At 42.5% G+C, this 17648-nt stretch overlaps 1 protein-coding gene across 1 annotated transcript; it reads left to right on the plus strand.

Moving 5' to 3' along the window:
* The first annotated feature begins 14863 nt into the window (after positions 1–14863).
* CCN2 (cellular communication network factor 2) lies at positions 14864–17206 on the plus strand. Its single transcript, XM_047101955.1, has 5 exons — positions 14864–15152; positions 15269–15491; positions 15640–15891; positions 16023–16234; positions 16618–17206. Exons 1-5 carry the CDS (start codon positions 15087–15089, stop codon positions 16912–16914), a joined length of 1050 nt encoding a protein of 349 aa, XP_046957911.1. The 5' UTR covers positions 14864–15086; the 3' UTR covers positions 16915–17206.
* Positions 17207–17648: the final 442 nt, after the last annotated feature.

The raw sequence follows: 17648 nt of genomic DNA on the forward strand, positions 1-17648 counted from the left end.
CTATTATAAAGCAAAGTACTATGTGTATGTTCCAAAAGATTAGAGGACTCAAAATAAAAGTGATGTACTCAACATTAAAAGAAAGAAATTATGATTCTGCTTCTTACCGTGCACACCCCACCCCCACCGTTTAATCTTTCCAGTTCATCCCCATGTTGGCTCAGGTCAAAACAGCCCATTTATTCCCATCCATATATGCCACAGCATTTACAAAGTCAAGACTGTAACCATTCCCAAGGTTTGGAATGTCCTTACTGCTCCTCTTTTCCTTACCTTTTAACACAGTTTATGTCCATGAAAAAGTCATACCAGGTTTCTCCATATCGGTTACTTACTTCTTTTTACTCCTGGAACACTGACTGCTGTATCTATCTTTCTATCTGTGACCACTGACCCACAGACACCCAAGCATGAGTTCCTGAGCCTCATAGCATGTGGCTGTATCATGATCTATGCTTCAAAGTTCCACAAAAGTTCTAATTTCAGGGTCATGAAATATTATATCACACCAATCCTCCAGAGTTCTCCATGTCCTATGGTTCCCATGTCACATAAATGTGAGATCACTGGTTTAACTCTTAGTCCACATATGATCTGCTTCTGCAAATAGACTGTAACCTCACTGTAAGCAGGAACTTAGGATCTTTTAATATCCCACTGTGTTTAAAAAAATGTTAGAAATATAGCAAATGCTCCAAAAATCAAAACATTTGTAAATTATTTATTTGGAAAGGAAACAACAACAAATGACTGATTTACTTTAATCTGGGTTATCTGAATAGCTTTATTGCTCTGGAATAGTTTCCCACTAAGATCTTCTTATGCCTTAGGTTAGGCAACCTTAACAACGGTATAATTTTTTTTTTTAATTTTTTTTTTCAACGTTTATTTATTTGTGGGACAGAGAGAGACAGAGCATGAGGGGCAGAGAGAGAGGGAGACACAGAATCGGAAACAGGCTCCAGGCTCTGAGCCATCAGCCCAGAGCCTGACGCGGGGCTCGAACTCACGGACCGCGAGATCGTGACCTGGCTGAAGTCGGACGCTCAACCGACTGCGCCACCCAGGCGCCCCAACAACGGTATAATTTTTTAAATGACATCAGCCAGCCAGTCAGTCAGCAACTTTTCCTAAATACCTAATAGTGTTACTACTCATTTTTCTAGAGAATTTTTTACCTTAATAAATTATGCCTTGAATAAAATAACCACTGCATTCCCTAGTATTCTAAAACACATAAACTTAACCAGGTATGAATACATGAGCTTCAGAAATTTCATTTATATAATCAATAAATACAAAATACCTATGAACTGATATAAATATGCTATAATATAAATCACCATAGTTCCTAAAACTTTAGTAATCATGCAATTTTAGCTAAATATAGAATATTTGTAGAATATTTTAAAGTTCAAGCTAGTTCCCAAACTTTACATAAGGAATTCATTCAGTGGTGGATTTGTTTGCAGTTGATACTATGTGAGAAGTTATTCACAAATACTCAGAAGTCAACTTCCAAGAAAAACCTTAAATTACCTAGAAATTCAAAAAAAAAAAAAAAAGATAGAAATTTGCCAGTAAGCTCTATGATCTTTGATATCTTAAAAAAAAAAACAAAACAATTCCTATACTTTCGTCATTCTAAAATGTTAGAAATTTTAGAAAGCCTTTGTTCTAAAATGTCATAAAAATATCATCTCTATTCATTCCATTATGTTAAAAAAAAACACTGAAAAGCACTGCTGTATCCCAATACTGTGACATAATTAGAAAATTTTATAAGTAATTGCATTAGAAAATACAAATGTAAAAGTAAAACTATATCTCTTTCACATTGATGAAGTCTGTAGTCACCAGGACATTTTGTAAGTGCAATATCCAGAAACCATATGTATACATATATCTGTGTGTGTGTCTATATGTGTATCTAGATAAATAGATAAAGATATCAAATGTCCAATGAGTGGGTTCAATAAGACAGAAAAGTAAACTTAGAGATCAAGACCAGCATTTAAAAAAATGGAATGGAATCGATTGTAAAATATCAAAAGTATCACATATATTAACAATAACTATCGTCTGTGAAATTCTTGGTTCACTGTGTATGTATATGTGTGAGTGTATATGTCCTGGATCAAATATAAAATGAAATCCCACTGCAGTCAAAACTGTATTTGGTATAAACACACCTTACAACTCCCCTAAGTGCTGAATGAGCAAGATGACCAAAGTTATACAGGCATGAAATACATGATAAAATTGCAAGTTACTGAAACTAACTGGAGCAAAATAGGAAATGAAAACCAGAGAATACAGCAGGGTCGGTGGGCAGTGAGACATACAAACGGACAAGATAGGAACCAGACACAGGGTCTTATCTTAGAGGCAATGGAAACTATGTGAAGATTCTAAGCAGGTTGAGCAAGCACTTTGCATTGATAGATTCTTCAGGGAGCAGTGGAGGGAATAAATTGAAGAGGGCAAATAATGTGGGTCAAAAGACCAGTTAACAGAAAGGCTAATGCAGTGATTCAGACAAAAGATGCTGATGGCATGATATGTTGGGAAGATATACTGAGAAAGTAGAGACCACAGAGCTTTGTGACTGATTAAATACAAGAGGTGAAAGAGAAAAAAAGAACATCCGCCAATGCACAGGCTTTAATATAGAGTGGTATGGTGCTTCCAATCACTAAATCTGGGAACACATTAAAGGGAACAGATTTGGGGGTAGAGGGAATGAGTTTGGCTTTGAACATGCATACTTCAAGACCTGTGTAAGACAGTCAGGTGAATGTCCTGTACACAGCACAGATGGACCCAGAAACACGTTTTGGTTGAGAGCCAGAGAGCAGGAAACCATCATCAATGTGGTGGTTAAAGAATACGTAAGTAAGAAAAGGACCAGGGACAAAAGACTATGGGACATCCACACCAAAGGGGAAGGCAAAGGGAAATAAGACTCAAGGGAGGCCAAAGGAAATGGTCAAAGAGATGGAACGAGAAGGGACTTAACAACAATACCCACAGAGACCTACCCAGTAAGGACTGAAAAGAATCCACTGGATTTAGCGATGAAGAGGTGCTTTGGTGCTAATGTGCAGTGCTACAGTCAGGAGCCTTATTGCAGTGGGTTGAATGGTAAGTCAAACGTTAAGTATGTGGCAATAGTAAATACAGAGGTGTGTGTGTGTGTGTGTGTGTGTGTGTGTGTGTGTGTGTGTATGAGTATATATGTTTTAGGAGCTTCAGAGTTAAAAAAAAGAAAAGAGCAGCATATGGGAAGGTTGTTTTGTTTGTTTGGGGATTCTTTTTTTATGTGAAAGAAATGTGAACATCTTTATAGGTTGAGAAGAAACTACTAGAAAAAAAGATATTGAAAGACAAGAGAAAGTCAGAAGAGAGAACATGGTTGCTTAGGAGACAAGCAAAGTTGTACCAACAGCACGAGCAGAGGTCTGTCTGTACCATTGCTGCCCCATGGAACTTGCTGCAATGACATCAAGGTTCACCCCACCATCCAAGACAGTAGTCACTAGCCGTATGTGGCTACCGAACACTTGAAATGTGACTAGAACAACTGAGGAAGTGAATTTTAAACTTTGGCTAATTTAAACTGAAACAGCTGTATATGACTTCTGGCTACAGAATTGAACAGTGCAGCTCAACACTAATGGGAAGAATATGAGGCTGAGGACCCTTCAGTCCTGGGAAGAGCATTTGAGCTGGTCATGCCTGATGGTTTCATGTAGGAAGGAGGGCTGCTCTGCTGAGATGGGGTAGGGACAGGGTAGGACCCTTGAGGGAAGAATGAGGTTTGGAAGGGACATAAGGTAAAGGATAAGAAAGAGCTGACCAGAACAACGAAAAGCACAACACAGCAGAACTGAGGGTCCAGCTGAGACTGGAGACCCCAAATGTATGCAGGCAGTGTAGGAACAACTAAAACAGGGGGCTGGCTTGATAAAAGGTTGGGAGGCTGAGTGCCGGAGGTCCTAACAAGAGACAGTTGACATAAAACATGACGCCATGGGGCGCCTGGGTGGCGCAGTCGGTTAAGCGTCCGACTTCAGCCAGGTCACGATCTCGCGGTCCGGGAGTTCGAGCCCCGAGTCAGGCTCTGGGTGGATGGCTCGGAGCCTGGAGCCTGTTTCCGATTCTGTGTCTCCCTCTCTCTCTGCCCCTCCCCCGTTCATGCTCTGTCTCTCTCTGTCCCAAAAAAAATAAATAAAAACGTTGAAAAAAAAAAAAACATGACGCCATGGACAGGTAAGGAAGCAAAGCCACATGCTCAAAAGAAAAGAAGGGGGCACGAGATCAAGGTCTCAATCGGGTCAAATAATAGAAAGGGTAAGTGAGTGAGAGAGCAGGAGAGGATAGGTGGTTTAGGACCCCAGGGTATGGAGTAGTTCTAGGTAATGTCAGGGTTTGGGGCAAGTCCTAATCGGCTTAAAAGAAGCAGGCAACAAGGACTTAGAAGTTTGGATGGTTGTTCTGGTGAGTACTGACATAACCCATGATGGTGGCATATTCAGTGAAAGAACATGAGTCAAGTACAAAGCCCCAACATGTCCACAAATCAGTAAGCATACTATAATGACACACAGGAAGAAATCCCATAAGAATAAGAATTTTTAGGACAGGGTTTCCTCAGAACACTGCACCATACTCAAGAGGGAAAGGAAGGACAAGTGTGAGAAATATGCTCTCAACTGTGGCATATCAGGAAGTCCTGAAGAGGGACTTTCCTGGAGAAGCAGAGAGATAGGAGGGCTGACCAACCATCTACAAAGACGATTATCTCCCAACAGGGAGGGGTCATATTGGTCCCGTAAACAACCTGCCCAACCTGTAAGTTTCTCTACTCAGCTTCTCTAGGACTTCTGTTGCACTTTTCTCCAAAGTAACCACGGAGGTAGAGGAAGTAACCATGTTTTGGGCTATTAGTATTATAAAATCAGGTCACAATTTTTGCAGCTCTTAAATGCAATTGTATTATTGAAAGAGACATTTTATTTTCCACTCCCACAGTTCTAGCTAGAACTAGAATTATCTAGCTATTGAATTTCATCAGGTTAAATCTCCCCATATGTACCCAGTGGGTTCAGTATCATCCATATTATAAAGCCGTGTCACATTATTGTAACCAAGTCATTCTCAACCTCATTTTATATATATTAACACTTAGTCTCTTTCTTTCTCTCCATCTTCCTCTTTCATTTTATGACTTTAATGGCAAAAACTAGAAAGTTAAAATGCCTCCTTCTCCTATAGTGCCAATAATGCCCCCCCACACACACACACGCATTCACCTCTCCATGCTACAGAGAGACATTTTCCAGGCACTGTTGTTACAACTATTACAAAATTATTATATCTAAGATTGAACAGTGGCCTTCCATATTATTTTATCATAAATATTTCTATTTCCTCAAGGGTATTAATATAATGTTTAGATGTTTTAGATATGGGCATTCTTAAAAATAATTGGTATCAAATCCTTTAAACTGTATTATTTGCTTCTTTCAAGAACCTATACTCCCCCCTGTGGCAATTTGATGGAAAAAAAAAAAAAAAAACAACAGAAAACGGGATCCTAAGGACAGAATCACAATTCATAAATCATTCAGAAGTGACATAACAATGGTATGCGGCTTGCTTGAAAAAGGCTGTCAACAGACAGTCACAACATTCTTTTCATCCTGTGTAATCTGCATAATTCATGACCCCAAAACCTACTGGGCTAAGGGCTCATTTTTGGCAAATGTTAAGGCAGAAATTTAGTATCTGAAAATATTTAGATAGGAGCTAAAAGGAAAGTTTTATTTTACTTTAACAAACATTTTTTGAGTGCTTATACTCTGACCAGCATTGTGCTTGATGCTTTACAAGTTTTTGGTATTTAATCCTTACAAATTATCGCACCAATCTTGTGGATAGTACTGGTATCTCCAACTTAAAAGGAGCCAAGTGAGGCTTAGATTGAGTAGATTGCCTGATGTCACACATTTAACAGACACAGCTAAATAATGGAACTAGGAAGAAGAAAGAAAAAAGCGTTCTCCTGAAATAGTCAAAAAGAGAAATAGAAAGCCCAACAAATTCTATATTCAAGTCAATTCTATGTTGCCTCTATTAATAGAACATTTGAACTCAAAATAACAAAAAGTTGGTCTAGCTAATCCAAAATAGTGGCTAATTTTATGAAATGCTTTAAACTACAGAATTAGCTTACTTTAATGAGCTTTTAATAATGTTTCATACTAGAATATTAAACTAGAACTGCTGAAAAAAATCTTGTTTAATTAAATATGAACCAAGCTTATTTTGTCAGGCTTTATTCTTGCGATCTTTAAAATCGGATGAAAACCCCTCAGTTTATTGGTTTTTGTTGTTGTTGCCGTTTTTCTTTTTAAGTGATCTATTGGGGTCTTTTCACCTTTGCTCTCCCAGGCCTAGCCTGATTGAATACTGGACTGCCTCAATGGGAAAACAGTATTTCCCTCCCACCAGCACTGCCAGGAAAAGTAAGAAAGCCCAAGCAAAGTGACCCTCAGCAGTGTGTCTCTAAAGGATGCCAGGTGATGCACCTGTCAATGCATTTGGTGCCTTGTGCTGCCTCAGGTCACCTGCCTTCATGTCAGTCTTAAAAGTCTACCTCCTGTAGACAAAGTAGTTTCCAGATTGCCCTTTGTACTCAACATAAAGTCATTTTCCCTTCTTCAAAATCTGGATGTGATGCATGAGAAATCTAGGAGTTTGGAGTTCCTGAGCCCTTAGATTTAGGTCAGGCTTCAGCTGAGTGAGATGAGAACCCCAGAGAGACAGAAGTGGTATCAGCATGCTACGGGGTCCCTCTTCTGACAGCTCCCCCAGAAGCTAGCTGGGAAAAATCCGCTTGACTGGTGAGGGAGAGGCCTGCCTGGAAAGCAGTGAAAGCCAACAGGGGATACTTGGGCTGTAGCAGTGCCCGGCCCTACTGCAAAATAAAACTGGTTCAAAGTCTCTCTGAAGCTGGACCGGAAGTTTGCTTGCTCACCTACAGAGCTGAAAACAAGCAGAGTCGAGAGAGTCAACCATACATGGAAATGGCAGGGCAACACACATGAGCAAGAAGAATAAACAGAGAGCAGCTAGCAGTGATGAAAATCACCACAGAAGACTCATGTGGACAAAATCAGCTTTCATCATTTGTATGTGAGAAATAGCTTAATGGTGAAATGTGTCCAGACATTAGCAAGTCTATAGTCATATGCAACTTTTTCCTACAGTTGTTCATTTTCACGTACGTGCATGGGTCCCTAAGAAAAGTCCCTCGTTATAAACCTGCCATTCCTAGACAACACTCTTTAGCCACAACTCTGTGCAGTTATGACATGGCTCTCATTCCATTAACATGAAATTAGTCAGGATTCAAATCACATTATTTCACTGTGAAGGGAGACAAGGGGAAAGCTGTAAGCCTGAAATACAAACTGTATTCAGTTTGAGGAAAGTGCATTTTTACCAAAGATGAAATTCATAAAATAAGCATTATGCCAATAGCATGCTGGAATGTGTCTATTAAGAGATACTTGTGACGAATCTACTTATGGTGGATATTGCTTCAATGCTGATGGCCTGAGGCTCTGTCGCGATATTTATTCATCTGGGTAGCTAATCGGTGAATGATGCAATTATTCAAGAAGACTTTGGTGATGTCTGTGGTTGGTCTGAGACTCAGTCTAAACAAGATTGAACTGAGTTAGAGACTGAACATTTTCAGTGTGGGCTGAAGCTGATGTCACAGTGGTACACACCCTGATATTAAGCCTTCCAAAGCATACCCATCGTCTTGATTCATTTTTCCTTTCTCAGCTATCTCAGTTCATCAGCAGATAACAAGCAACACATCTGTCTATCCAGCAAAATCACAAAAATCTTAACTGTCAAAAACAACAACAACAACAACAACAACAACTTTGTCTAAGCCCAAGGTTCTCTCCGAATGCAGATCAGTAATCATTATCTTTGTATTTCATGCTTATCTCAGACCATAGCATTACACTGACTCTGCCAATTAACCCACAGTACTTTATTTCATATGCTTTCTAGGGTGTGTGCTTTAAGAGTTTAAGAAAATTGGAGATAACTATCTTAAGAACATACCGTGTTCAGAGATCCCTGTATATAGAATGTGAAGAAAAGACGTAGTGGAGTTTGGAGGCAGAGTCAAGTGTGTTCCCTTTAGAAGGACTGAATTCAAATTTGCAGGTCCCTGCCTCTGACCAAGCTTGGGTTATGCCGCGTGCCTTTTTGGACCTCAATTCCCTTACCTGAAAAATGGGAGGATAAGACCTCACACAGTTGTTATGAAGCTGAAGAGACACAGCGTTTGTGAGAGGCCTTTGTAAATTTAAAATTTCCACCTCAATGAAAGGTGACACAGCCACACAGGGCATCCATTCCAGGCACTCAGGCAAAGCTCTAAGTAGCATTCTTGTTAAATTGACCAGACAAAAACGGCATTGTACGTTCCACTGTCAAATTAAACAATGCATTAGTTCACTTTTACTTCAAATCTGATGATGTTGAGAGTTTAAATTGAGTGTTCTTTTCTTCTTCGGATATGGTGTAAACTCTGACTTAGAAGGTAAGACACCTTCTGAGAAAGCCTTATCCATGTATTAAGACTTTAACATAAGATTCCCATAGGTACAGTTACTTGAAAATCCACACAGAGGAAAACATCTTGGAAACTCTTTGGATAGCTTGAACAACTTAGTTTTCAGCATTCTAGAATGTACTGGCTACCAGTTACCGTTTAATTTGAAAACTTGCTTGCCAGTATCACGGTTGCACAGTCCACATTGCAAAATGAAACAAAAGAAAAATGTTAATTCAAATGTATGTAGAATGTAAAATGTCTGTTGCATTATGTGAAGCCAAAGAATACCATCTTGGTTTCTGAGAAATAAAAAGTCTAAAGAAAACATCATAGACACAGGCAATAATAAATTTTTAGTTCTTTCTTTAATATTTACACACCATATTCTTACTTGAGGATTAGTGGTAGCTTACGTGCTTTTCACCGAAGAAAGGAGGACTATTTGGACCTCCCTTCCACGTGAAAAAACTGGAACAAAAATTATAAAATGGAAATGAAGGAAGCAGATGCCATCATGTAACTAAAACAAGCTAAGTACAGAATTCTTTTTTATGTATCCCGAAAACTATGATTAAAAGAGAAATAGATTGTGATAGTTCTTCCATACAGGAGATATGTAAGGGCATAAGACAGAAAAGTTTCCTTTGTGAAGTGTCTCTGTCAATTCTGAGCATCTAATCTAAAAAATGAAGCAGTAGGATTTGATTCTGTCTGAGCTCTCACAGAGTTGTAACACTCTAAAATCCTTGCAAAATTGAATGGTGTTATAAACTCAGACTGTGATGGGTTTTGAAAATTAAAGCTGAGTTGGGCTTAGTCTTAAGGGCAAGGAAGAACCATTGAAGAACTAACAGAAATGGGTAAATTTAAAATCTTAATATGTCATGTAAAAGTACTTGCATAAACATGGTGTCCTTGGGCTGAAAAATAACCTTGAACAGGTGGGAAATTTGGGCTCAGAGAGGACTAGTACCTTCCCTCAGCTCACATGGCAGGCAAAAGGCAGGTATGGAGCTCATACCTCCAGCCTTCTGGCCAGCCCTCTGAGCCCTATCTAATGTTTTTATTTTTTAAGTTTATTTATTTATTTTGAGAGAGAGAAAGCACAAGCAGGGGAAGGGCAGAGAGACAGAGGAAGGGAGGGAGGGAGGGAGGGAGGGAGAGAGAGAGAGAGAGAGAGAGAGAGAGAGAATCCCAAGCAGGCTCCACACTGTCAACATGGAGCATGATGCGGGGCTTGAACTCACGAACTGTGAGACCATGACCTGTGCCCAAACCAAGAGTTGGTGGCTTAACCAACTGAGCACCCCAGGAGTCCCTATCTAATGGTTTTTGAAATGTACTCCAGAGAGCGGTGCCTGGCTGGCTCAGTCCGAAGAGCATTTGACTCGTGGTCTCAAGTTCTTGAGTTTGAGCCCCATGTTGGGTATAGAGATTACTCAAATAAATAAATAAATAATTAAAAACAAACACTGTAGTCCAGGGAGCTCTGAAGTTGTGAGAAGGAGCTCAGGCTTGTTGGTAGGAGGTGGAACACATTTCAAAGGGTGAATTGATGGGGCCTTAGTTTGCCCCACTTCCCCAAACCTTGGCAGAATCTCTTGGGACACATTCACTTATCTATTTTACACTTGTCCTTTCAAAATACGTATCCTTCCCCTTACTCCCATTCTTTGAAACAAGTTATCTAGTCTCAATGCTCTGTTCCTCCTAAACCTATTGATTTGGTTTCCCCAAATGGCACATTTGAAAGAACGGTTACCTCCCTTCTTTTACATTGCCTCTCATCACCTAAAGTATCACCAAGGAGACCCTTCCCATTTAAGCTGATAAAACAAGGGCTGTAAAGACTCAGGGTTGCTAAACTGTAATAAATCGGAGTTGCTAATACGTCAGGAAAAGTGTCGGAGACCCATCTCCATCCATAGTAGCATCCATATTCTCTAGCACCATCTCAGATTAATGCAAGCAGAGTAGAGGCAGCACAGGATTTTCATTAAACTAATAAAACAAGTGAGACAAGTAGTAAACTGAAGAAAATGTCATTTTTTTAAAAAATTCCTTTCCTTTCTCACCCTAGCCCTCAACTCCATCTACAAGCAAGTAAATGGACAGGGAAACATCAACACAGACCTCACGGAACAAGACTACATTCTTGACAAACACCTTTGCATTAGAAAATATCCCAAGAAAGACAGAGAACTAATTATCAGGAGGAAAGAGCAGGGAGGAAATGAATGTAATTTAGATAGTAAACATTCGCACTTCTTTCCCACCTCTGAACTCCCAGTGAGTACGCCCTCTCTTTAACCTTCATCTTTAAGCAAATATAAGGCAATGTAAACCAAGCCAGAGTCCCTGAAGTTTTGGGGATGATATTTATGACTATTTTTCAAAAAGCCATCCGGCACATCATTCTTCTGGTGGAATTCATTTACCTGATTGAATTTGAGGCATGCTAGAAACGCCCGAAGCCCACTCCCCACCCACCATGGTAAAAAAGTGGTTCACTGTCCAGATGCCCTTATACGGCCAGACTTCCCATTAATCTGACAGCTCAGTGTATGCATTGCGTATGGGTCTTGGCACTGAGCCACATTCCTCCAGTATGTTTCCCTGGGAGCTCTGATTTCCGCTTTGAGGGCTGGCACAGACTCCCACTTGCTCTTATAAGAAAATGTCTATGGCTGAAAGTTGAAAATGTGCAAGATTCCTTCTTTAAGTACACAAACACTCCAAAGTCTGGCCACTTTCCTGTAGTCCTGCCAGCTTTTCTCTATGTCTGATACCTGATCAAGTAACCTTTTTTTAGGGGGGAAAAAAACAACAAAAAACATAAGAGAAGGAATGTAATACATCCACAGCTGAACATCTTACAAGACTTAACCAAACGACCTGTACAAATGATGCCTGAGTAGACACACACGTACCTTATATAGCTCTGTAAACAGGACTCTGGCCAGCTTAGTGAATGCCTCATTTTACCAAAAAAAAAAAAGAAAAAGAAAAAGAAAAAAACAAAAAAACACCTCTCTGAAAAGCATTGCTAGATAAACACTTGCTTACAAGACAAAATTAGTGCATTTTAACCATTTTGCATATAAATTCAAAGACCTTTTTCTCCCAATTCTAACCTGCTGTCAATCAAAAGGGTTGGGGATAAGGGGATAAGTCAGAGTTGGACAAAGTTATAAGAAGCCACTATTTCCACTTTACCGCCCAGGTGCACACAAACATTTGCTGAGTCATTTATAATAGTGTAAGAATTTAGATCCCATGGCATAAGTTAAGGATAGTGTCAGCCTTTCCCTTTGAATTTCCTGGCACTTGATGGCCCCCATAACACAATGTAAACATACTTTTGAGTCTGTGAATGTCTGGGGTGTCTTCTCTTTCTGTGTGTGTGTGTGTGTGTGTGTGTGTGTGTGTGTGTGTCTGTCACTTTCTTAATAATCTTTTATGTTCAACTCTTCAGAGGAATTGTGATCATAAAGCCTCAACCTAACCTTATAGTGCACAGCATTATGCTTCTATTCTGAGACTCCATGTTCTATATATTTCAGTACACTTCTTTTCTCCTAGCCAATATTAAAACCATCCATTTGGAGCTAACTATGGACTTCTTGAGACTTTGAGGGACCACGTGAATTTTATAGTAAAACCAAATTCTTTTTATAATACGTCTTGGTATTTTTAACAACCCAGCAGAATAGTAAGTACGTTTGTGGAAAAAAAAAAGAAAATCAAGAAAGAGGGGGGTGGGCGGGAGCACCGATTCCCTAAGAACTTTGATCCAATTAATCATTGAATCCTGTGACATAAAACATCCTCATTATCATCATTTTAATAAGGTCAACTTGGAAATATGGCTCTTACTTGTGACTTCCCTAAGATTTGTGAATGGCAGTTCCAAGAATATCAACCAGCCCAGCAATTTATCCCTTTCATGAATGAGAGTCTCCACTCTGCTGTACGTGAAGCTATTGGTGGTGGCTCTCAGACTCTCCAGAGCATTCAAAAATTCCCAACCATTCTCCCATCTACCTCACCCTGCAAGCCACAAGACGGAGCCCACATCCCACCTCAGGTGAGGCTCCAACTTCACATCCCTACCCTTCCCCATCTACCACACCTTTCCAACCATTAGTGGTAGCCATAATTCGAGGTTTAGGTCTTGAAAGATTTCACTGTGGCTTCCCACATATTTTGGACTTTTAAAACCATCCACGAGGGAAGAGAAAGTTGGGGGCTAAGTTGCCTTTAATACACATGTGGCTATTAACATAACTTGGAATGTTCTGTCTTTAAATAGGAACTTTTAGGCCTCTTCTCCTCTCTTTGAGGAATGCTTGGAAAGAACATTAAATAACAATGTTGAAAATTCTTCCTGAGCTTCAGAGGCACCCCCCCCCCTTGCTGGCCACTCACACTGTTGACATGCAACTACGCTGTACAACATGTGGATTGCTTAGGGAGGTAATTGTGCACAGATGATGTGGTCTATGCTGAAGATGGAGTGATTATTTTCTTCTTGGCTCTTTTTCAATAGAAAGAATCGAAACATAAGAAAAAAAAAATGCAGCCAGTTTAAACAGGCTGTTTTCAAATTATAAATCTATAGTGTTGTTTCCGAACACTCGTCTCTGCATCAAAACCAGGTATGTTGATCTTAAACCTATACAGTGAAACATCCGCAAATGAAATGAATTTACTCATTGGTAACACTAGGGTCAAATGAGGTGGCATCACAATAGAAAAAAATGGCCCGATCTGGAATCTGTCTCTTTACAGACAATGGTAACTGGAGTTATTAAAAAAAAAAAAAAAAAAAAAGGGTGGGGAGAAGTTAATCAATAGATTCTAAATGAAAGTATGGTTAATTAAGTCCTTAGTGAAACTAACTAGCGATATTAAGAAACAGAAATGTGCTTAGACTTTATTGGCTGTTTTTGGCATCTGCACACAAGCAAAGAGGACAAAACCTGTTGTTTCCTTCACCGGATCTCACTCCACTAGGCTGCAGGCTCCTTGGGCAGTAAGAAGTCACAATCACTATTCACAGATGTATGGAGGGTCACTAAAATATATTATACATAGACACTCTAAGTTTACAACCAGATATTAATGGGGTACACTGTTCTTGTTATATTATCAGATTTTTTTACTGCAACAAACCAAGTCCGATCCACATTTGAAGATTATAGATTTTAGTATTAAAAAAAAAAAGCACTCATTTCTCAAAGACCCAAACTGTGTTTAAAACACCCCAACTAAACCCCAAGCTTCTTGCTGTCTCTCCTGGATGGTTCCCCTCTCTTCCCAACACCCAGAGCCTCTACCTCCTCAACACATAATCATTTGCTCTGACATGACAACAGACCCACTTTTCTGGAAATACTGATGCCCATTCATCTCTTTCCCTCCCTATACCGCCAACAATAAAACTGTTACGTATATTAAGAGAAAACAAAGCAAGAGTGCTGGAAATCTCCCCCAGAAAACTGCATCCATACCCTGACCCCTGGCTTTGTTCTCTTTCTCGTAGGGCAATACGCATCCAAACCATTATCTCAAGTGACAAATGATCAAACTCCTACATCTCCAATATGGAACTTGGAGTTTACAGGTAAGCTTCTTGGGGATTCCAGCTGGTTAAAAGCAATCAACTCCTCCTCTGCTCTCTGAAGAGTTTTCAAAGACAGACAGCCTCTAAAATTAAAATCATTACAAAAATAATCAGGAAAGAAACCCTTTCGAATTTTTTAGGAATCCCTGCTGTTAGCCTCTTGGGCTGCCTACCTCCTAAAAAGCATGTATGTCAGTGGGTAGAGCGGGCACAGTTGTTAGGAACAGAAGAGAGTAGTATAAAAAATAATAGTAATTGCTGATGTGTTTTTCAATGCTATAAATCAGGAGTGGTGCGAAGAAGCAAGGGGAAAAAAAATCCTATTTGGTGCTGGAAATACTGAGGCTTTTTTTTTTTTTTTTCTTTCTGGTGAGCTAGAGTGTGCCAGCTTTTTCAGACGGGAGGAATGCTGAGTGTCAAGGGGTCAGGATCAATCCGGTGTGAGTTGATGAGGCAGGAAGGTGGGGAGGAATGCGAGGAATGTCCCTGTTTGTGTAGGACTCCATTCAGCTCATTGGCGAGCCGGGGCCGCCCGGAGCGTATAAAAGCCGCGGGCCGCCCGCCTCAGCCTCACACAACAACTCTTCCCACTGAGAGGAGGCAGCCAGTGCAACTCCAACCCCGGCGACCGACCGCCTCCCTCCGACGGCAGCCGCCCCGGCCGACAGCTCCCAGACCTCAGCCCGGTGCGCCCAGACACCCACCTCCAGCCCGAACCCGCGATCCAGCGCCGGGACCGCCGCGCCCACCCCGCCGCCGCCGCCGCCGCCGCACTCCGCCCGCCGTCCGCCCCGCCCGCAGCGCCAGACCATGTCCGCCGCCGGCCTGGGCCCGGTCCGCTGTGCCTTCGTGCTCCTGTTCGCCCTCTGCGGCCGGGTAAGCCGAGAGCCCCGCGGCGGCCGCCGCCTGGGGGAGGGCGTGCGGGGCAGGGCGGGGCAGGGCCCGGGGCGCCGAGCGGCGTGCGCCCGCTGACCGCCCCCTCCTCCCCGCAGCCCGCCGCCGGCCAGGACTGCGGCGGCCCGTGCCAGTGTGCGGCCGCGCCGGCGCCGCGCTGCCCCGCCGGCGTCAGCCTCGTGCTGGACGGCTGCGGCTGCTGCCGCGTGTGCGCCAAGCAGCTGGGCGAGCTGTGCACGGAGCGCGACCCCTGCGACCCACACAAGGGCCTCTTCTGCGACTTCGGTTCCCCGGCCAACCGCAAGATCGGCGTGTGCACCGGTAAGCGCCGCGGCCCGGGCCCCTCGCCCCGCGCCGCCTCCGGCGGTGTCCCGGCCGCCCCTCCCCACCCCGGAGCCCTGCTCCCCGCGCACCCCCGACTCGCCTCCCGCCACCGATGCCTGACCCCTGTTCCCTTCCTCTCCCTCAGCCAAAGATGGTGCCCCCTGCGTCTTCGGAGGGACCGTGTACCGGAGCGGCGAGTCCTTCCAGAGCAGCTGCAAATACCAGTGCACTTGCCTGGACGGGGCGGTGGGCTGCGTGCCCCTGTGCAGCATGGACGTCCGCCTGCCCAGCCCTGACTGCCCCTTCCCGCGGAGGGTCAAGCTGCCGGGGAAATGCTGCGAGGAGTGGGTGTGCGACGAGCCCAAGGACCACACCGTGGTTGGCCCTGCCCTCGCCGGTGAGTTGGATCTTCCTCTAAGTCAGTGTTGTGATCCTCCCCCCAGGGGCTGACTCCTAACTCTGCCAGGGGAAGGGGGAAATGTCTTATCCTGGCGTCTTACCTTGTGTTTGTGTGCTCTGCTCTCACAGCTTACCGACTGGAAGACACATTTGGCCCAGACCCAACTATGATCCGGGCCAACTGCCTGGTCCAGACCACAGAGTGGAGCGCCTGTTCCAAGACCTGTGGGATGGGCATCTCCACCCGGGTTACCAATGACAACGCCTTCTGCAGGCTGGAGAAGCAGAGCCGCCTGTGCATGGTCAGGCCTTGCGAAGCCGACCTGGAAGAGAACATTAAGGTACATTTTCTGCTCCTATGAACGAACTTGCATGGAATGATAATGGTTAGGACTAAAGTTGGGTCTCCCCATCCTTGTTATGATAGACCTTTTATCTCCAAAAATATCTAACCGTTGAGCTGTTTTGCTGGAATGGGCTGTTGTGTAATAGAAACCACCAGCTTTCCACTATGAAATTCTCCACACGGTTAGTTAATTCAAGACATCCCGAGAGAGGCCATGTCTATTTTTGGAAAACTGGCAAGTGAGAGTCCAACTTCCTCTCCTCAAAATATATAAACAAAAGTCAGACAACATAAGGCTAAAACACACAGAGCTTGAAGAAAGCCACTCCCCTTAGAGAATCATTGACTTTTTTTTTTCTTTTGCTTTGTCTTCCTTAGAAGGGCAAAAAGTGCATCCGTACCCCCAAAATCTCCAAGCCCGTCAAGTTTGAGCTTTCTGGCTGTACCAGCGTGAAGACTTACCGGGCTAAGTTCTGTGGAGTGTGCACAGATGGCCGGTGCTGCACCCCACACAGAACCACGACTCTGCCTGTGGAGTTCAAGTGCCCCGACGGGGAGCTCATGAAGAAGAGTATGATGTTCATCAAGACCTGTGCCTGCCATTACAACTGTCCTGGAGACAACGACATCTTTGAGTCCCTGTACTACAGGAAGATGTATGGAGACATGGCCTAAAGCCAGAGAGTGTGAGAGACATTAACTCATTAGGCTATAACTTGAACTGATTCACATCTCATTTTTGTGTAAACATGATTTCAGTAGTACAAGTTATTTAAATCTGTTTTTCTAACTGGGGGAGAGAAACAGTCCCACCGAATTCAAAATATTGTGCCATGTGACATTCAAACAAAAGAGTCTTATCAACCCAGACACTGGTTTGAAGAAAGTTAAGACTTGACCAGGGTGGGGGGACTACATTAGCACAGAGCACCAGAATGTAGACTAAGGTGTGGCTTGAGGAGCAGTGGGGGGTGGGGGGGGGCACCTGTAGAAATGATTGTCACCTTAAAGTGGTAGGGGCCTGCTCTTTGGAGTGTGATTGAGAAGGAAAATTTTAGCATGCTCACTGACCTGCCTACTGTAGCTCCAGCAACGGCTAGGATGTGTGTCCTCCAGCCTTCATGAGGCTGGGTCAAGTTCTTCTTTAAGTCAGAACAGCAGATTCAGCTCTGACATTCTGATTTGAATGACACTGTTCAGGAATCAGAATCCTGTCTATTAGACTGGACAGCTTGTGGCAAGCTAATTTGCCTGTAACAAGCCAGATTTTTTTTTTTTATTGACACTGTAAATATTGTGTGTGTGTGTGTATATATATATATATATATATATAAATATATATATATATTTGTACAGTTATCTAAGTTAATTTAAAGTTGTTTGTGCCTTTTTGTTTATGTTTTTATGCT

This window comes from Lynx rufus, unplaced genomic scaffold (genome assembly GCF_022079265.1).
Source record: "Lynx rufus isolate CCGP_SWC_20201006 ecotype Redwood Valley unplaced genomic scaffold, mLynRuf1.p SCAF_6, whole genome shotgun sequence".
NCBI lineage: Eukaryota > Metazoa > Chordata > Mammalia > Carnivora > Felidae > Lynx > Lynx rufus.

Bases quoted from the DNA above. Each gene is read 5' to 3' on its own strand.
- CCN2 (XM_047101955.1), top strand. From the start codon at position 15,087: ATGTCCGCCGCCGGCCTGGGCCCGGTCCGCTGTGCCTTCGTGCTCCTG. The intron at 15,892-16,022 runs GTGAGTTGGATC...CTGCTCTCACAG, and splicing joins GGTTGGCCCTGCCCTCGCCG to CTTACCGACTGGAAGACACA. The intron at 16,235-16,617 runs GTACATTTTCTG...TGTCTTCCTTAG, and splicing joins ACCTGGAAGAGAACATTAAG to AAGGGCAAAAAGTGCATCCG.